General features: G+C 34.8%; 1 protein-coding gene across 1 annotated transcript; it reads left to right on the plus strand.

Moving 5' to 3' along the window:
• The first annotated feature begins 369 nt into the window (after window positions 1–369).
• LOC124825630 (putative serine/threonine-protein kinase PIX13) lies at window positions 370–4,893 on the plus strand. The gene is made up of 6 exons (XM_047298291.2): window positions 370–620; window positions 699–1,045; window positions 2,812–2,947; window positions 3,028–3,167; window positions 3,717–3,840; window positions 4,165–4,893. The coding sequence occupies exons 1-6, from the start codon at window positions 563–565 to the stop codon at window positions 4,551–4,553; spliced, it is 1,194 nt and encodes a 397-aa protein (XP_047154247.1). The 5' UTR covers window positions 370–562; the 3' UTR covers window positions 4,554–4,893.
• Window positions 4,894–5,308: the final 415 nt, after the last annotated feature.

A 5,308-nucleotide genomic window follows, 5' to 3' on the forward strand; every position in this document is an offset into this window, starting at 1 on the left:
AATGCAACTTTCCTTAATTAATTGATAAAAAGATTAATCGCACAAAAAGCCAAATACTAAATGAAATGCTGTCAATAAAATACTTGGTTTAGTTTTTTGTAATCTATAACTTTTTAAAAATTGTTAGTTTTAATATTCTCTTAATATTAAATTATTGGTGAAACGAAAATGAATTATAAAATAAAGTAGAGAAAAGTATTAGTAAACATAATATCTAAAAGTAATTAAAGAAATAACTGGAATGACTTGTTTGGCATGTTTATCATAAAACCTATGTATTTCTAAAGAAAGTGATGTCGTAACATTGAAATTTCTACCAAAAGGGAAGTAAAGAAAACATATGGTTTGAATGCAGAAAACCACGTCACAGCCTCTTATCAAGAAAACACTTAACAGAATAGAGAAAGACACTTTTCTCTCTCTCTAACTTCTTATGAACCCAACCCGCAAACACAACGAAAAATAACAAAAGACGACCCAAAACTAATCCCAACATCAACCCATATTTTCTCTCTGAAATTGGTTGATCGAGTAAGTGGCAGAGAACAACCTTCATCACCACATGGGTCTCTGCTTCTCCTCCTCTTCCTCTCCTTCGCCCAACCCTCCTAACTACTCAGGCAAGTCTTCAACTTTCACACTCCTTTCCCTTTACCTGCAATCCAAATTCCCGTAACCAGTTGGGTTTTCATTTTCAGGTTCAACGAGTAACGTGGGGTTCTCCGCCACCACCAGCAGCTTCGGGAAGAGCCAATTCTCGGAGATTGCGAGTGGGAGCATCGACAGCGAAGGGTCTCTTCCGTTTTGTTCCCCTGACGGCCAGATTCTGGAACGGCCCAACTTGAAGGAGTTCAGTTTCGGGGACCTGAAATCCGCGGCCAAGAGTTTCAAGGGCGACACATTGCTGGGTGAAGGTGGGTTTGGCAGAGTCTACAAGGGCTGGTTGGATGAGAAGAACCTTACCCCTGCCAAACCAGGCTCTGGCATGGTCGTCGCTATCAAAAAATTGAACCCCGAAAGCACCCAAGGCTTTCAAGAATGGAAGGTAATCTTTTCTTCATCTCTTTACCTTACTTTTTTACATCTACACTAAGAAAAAAAAAATCAACAAATAATATATGCACTCATCATCCAACATTTACATCATTATCCATTTGCAAACTGGTATACACTTTTAGTTTGATAAATTGTATTAGACTTTCTCTTGTTAATAATTAATGGGATTATCTTATGCACACCAGTTATATTGCAGAGTTAGTAATGCGATATTTATCCATGGGTCTTTCATCCTTTTTCCCTAGTTGCCTGATTGGTACTAATGCTTTTCTTCCTTCTTTGTTTGTGGTTGGAAAAGAATTTCAATATTCACCAAAAGAAAAGTAGAACTTTCAAATTGAAGTTTTTCTGGACAATAAATGCTCTTCCGACCGGTTATAGTTAATTTTTAATATTATACAGTTTGCAACGCTGTGTTCTTGCATCATCATCTGGTGGTCTGTGTTTTGTTCTTGTTTTGACTGAAGACTTGAAAGGGTTTTTAGAATTGTAGAGTTAATTAATACGGTGATGGTGATCTTGATTAATGTGGAGTCACAGCTGTGTGTGGTTGATGCCAGGGTTTGATATTCCACAGGAAATATATTATTATTAAAAAAATCGGAGTCTGCAAGGTGTTCGAGGAATGTGGTTGGAAATTTTGTTACGGGCCCACTTACCTGACCTGTTTTTTCTTCATTCATTGGTTATCCACGAGCGAAGATGGGTTATTAAAATACGGTGCCTTAAATTCCACACTATTGAACGCTTGACTCATCATCTATTCAAAATGGGCGTTTACCTTTCAGTTTTAAAATTTTTATTCTTTTGGCTGTTTCTGCGATTTTCCCTTGACTTTTTCCTTCAAATAAGGGGAAAAAATTATTCATATCTGCCATTTTGTTTGAAAAGTATGATGCCATCGCATAACTAGTTCGCAAAGGGAAAACTATTTTTTAGGTTATTATAAATCACCCTAGCAATTCCTCATGAAAATTAGTTAATAATAGTGTATTAGGACAATGCTAATGAATCTGAAATACACTGCGGAGGTGCTTAGAGTAACATTACCTAATAAATATGTCTCTTATAAATGATGCTGGTGTTATTTATAGGAAATGAATTATTTAATAATATATATGGGTCTAAGATCTCTTAAGGGCAATATGCTTGTGTTTGGATCTCATCTTAGAATTCTTAATCTTAGACAGTTGATCTGTATCTGGATTGAGCTAATCCATTATGTGTTTGGACCTTGAACCGAATCTAGAGCAAAGATGCATTATAGAAAATGAAAACTTTTCTAGACAATGACGGTAAAATTAGGTCAACCTTTTCTGTTCTAAAGGACATGCTAGGTAAATCTTAACAAGATATTCCTAAGGCTTTGTTCACTTTTAATGGATTTGGGAGAGAGTAATTGAATGGATTTGAGAAGATTTGAAGGTACATTTTTTTGTTGTTTATTTGAGTGGATTTGGAGGTAAGTGAGAATGGATAAAAAAATTTACTTCCAAATTCACTCTCACTCCACTCAAATAAACAACAAAAAGTCTTACCTTCAAATCCTTTCAAATCCATTCAGTTACTCTCCCTCAAATCCATTCAAGTGAACAAAGCCTAAATGTTCTCATTTTACCATGTTGGTATTTCAGTTGTCATATTGTATTTAATCTTATAGTGTAATCGTCAACAAATCAGGGTACTTTTCGTGTGATAAATTCATTTTAGCTCTCTGATTATCTAACACGTTTTTCTGTTAATTTGAAAATGCAGTCAGAAGTGAACTTTTTGGGAAGGCTTTCCCACCCCAACCTCGTCAAGTTATTGGGCTACTGTTGGGACGAGGATGAACTTCTTCTTGTCTACGAGTTCATGCCCAAGGGAAGCTTGGAGAATCATCTCTTTCGAAGTATGAGTTGAACATTAATAAAATAGTGAAAGAAAGTGAATTTGAGTTTAACAATTTTGCTTTGTCTTGTTCCTGAGCAGGAAATCCTAACATAGAACCACTTTCTTGGAACACCCGGCTTAAAATAGCTATTGGTGCTGCTCGTGGACTTGCATTCTTGCACACATCGGAAAAAGTTATATATAGAGATTTCAAGGCCTCAAATATACTCCTTGATGGCGTAAGTAACTTTTTTATTAATTGATTTTATTACGTTGTTTATTAATCTATTTTTTCCCTTATTTTTAGAGATGGAAGCTAAAACATTTGTCGTGTCAAATTGAGATGAACACAGATTTTACTATTTGGATCCCATTCTTAGATTTAACAGCCAAACTAATGTTGGAAATACTATCCTTTAATACAAATATCATGTGAAAACCGCTGTCAATGGTGGACCCATATATTAGTTGAAGACTATTTAAAATGTTATGAGTGCATTGTTAGGAATTCATGTGACTTTGAGTTTCACATTGAGTAGAAATAAGAAAGTGAAGCAACAAGATATAAGGCAGGAGACTCACAAATTTAAAAGCCTGGAAGTTTTAAATAGGAGGAGGTGTCATAGTCTCTTTTACGGGTTTGCCCATAACTAATTGGTCAAGTATTAGAGCCAAGTACATGGAGTGAGTAACCTAACATGCATCATATTTCTGAAGTAAGAAAATTATATTTATTTGATGCTAAATTCTTCATATAATTTTTATAACCATTACTTTCTATCTTACAGAATTACAATGCAAAAATATCAGATTTTGGCCTGGCTAAATTGGGACCGTCTGGGGGACAGTCACATGTAACTACAAGAGTCATGGGCACCTATGGTTATGCTGCACCAGAATATATTGCAACAGGTAACTATATCTGGTTTATTTGGTTTGAGGAAGTACTTTTTGTTTTTATTTCACATATTCACAAGTAAAATGAGACGTGACTTCTTGATTTCAAAGAAACTTAACAGGGAAAAAAGGCATTGTCTTGTGAAAATAAGTCAAAGACAAGAAAACAGAAAGTTCCTTAAAACAAACAGACCTTAACGTAGTAATAGTAAAGCAATGAATGTTTTGTGGAAGATGAAGTTGGGAAGGTAGACTAAAAATAAGGAATGATGGAGTGCAATCAATGCTTTGACTCAGCACAAACTAACATGTTTTTGGATTGTACGAATATTTGAACAGGGCACTTGTATGTGAAGAGTGATGTGTATGGATTTGGTGTAGTGCTTCTTGAAATACTGACAGGCATGAGGGCACTTGACACAAGAAGGCCAACAGGGCAGCAGAACCTGGTTGAATGGACCAAATCCTGTCTCTCTTCCAAAAAAAAGTTGAAAACAATTATGGATGGTAAGATAGAGGGTCAATATTCACCCAAAGCTGCATTACAAGCAGCACAACTTACTCTAAAATGCCTAGAGCATGACCCTAAACAACGTCCTTCAATGAAAGAAGTTCTTGAGGGATTGGAAGCCATTGAAACCATCCATGAAAAAACCAAGGAATCCAAAACCCGCAATTCTCATAACATTTCTCATCAGCATTCTCGGCAGAGAGTTGTGAGGGTATAAATAAATTTGTATACAGAAAACCCACTAGAAACTCAGATGAGTAGTTGTGTGGTCTATTGACTGGGGTTTTGGATCAGTCACATGATACAAAAGGTTTTTTTCCTAGTTTTTCTTTCTGGTTGGAAGGGGAGAAATTTTACAAGCCTTTTTACATGTATGATTTTTTTGTTGAATTATTTATGTTTTTAGTGGGAACATATTTTTTACTTGCGAGAAGGGGAAATAGCTTTGACTATAGTTGCTAATGTGTCATATTTTCAAGACTTTTTCTTTCAATGGAAAATTGATCAGCTTATGTACATCACGAATAGTAATTATATGAATATTTTTATTTATCATACACTATTGATTGTTGTTATTTATTTTTGTTGTTCTTTTTATCATGTTATGTCATCGTTATATTACCTTTTTACCCCTTCCCCGTGTTAGATGTTGATTCCACCAATTTTTATCCTGTTCAAATTATGTTGAAAAAGGCTAAAAATAAAATAAAATATAAGAAAACATCATTAAATGATGCCAACTAACAAGCGTGTTGAACAAAAAATATGTTTAATGTATTTAACGTTTTGTTTCAATGAAAGAAAATACTTTTACGTCGGTTTTCTGTGTTGAAAAATATGTTTTTGTTTTATTGTTTCACTAGTTTTAATCCATTTCAAATTCACACCGACATCCCAAGATGCTGAATTGGCCAGAAAGAATTGCCTTTTGTTAATACCTAAATGTTGTGTATCTTAATTTTATAAGTCTTA

The sequence above is a fragment of the Vigna umbellata genome, chromosome 1 (genome assembly GCF_029865625.1).
Source record: "Vigna umbellata cultivar VRB3 chromosome 1, Vumbellata_1.0, whole genome shotgun sequence".
In the NCBI taxonomy this organism is placed as follows: Eukaryota; Viridiplantae; Streptophyta; class Magnoliopsida; order Fabales; family Fabaceae; genus Vigna; species Vigna umbellata.

Bases quoted from the DNA above. Each gene is read 5' to 3' on its own strand.
- LOC124825630 (XM_047298291.2), top strand. From the start codon at position 563: ATGGGTCTCTGCTTCTCCTCCTCTTCCTCTCCTTCGCCCAACCCTCCT. The intron at 1,046-2,811 runs GTAATCTTTTCT...TTGAAAATGCAG, and splicing joins AAGGCTTTCAAGAATGGAAG to TCAGAAGTGAACTTTTTGGG. The intron at 2,948-3,027 runs GTATGAGTTGAA...GTTCCTGAGCAG, and splicing joins GGAGAATCATCTCTTTCGAA to GAAATCCTAACATAGAACCA.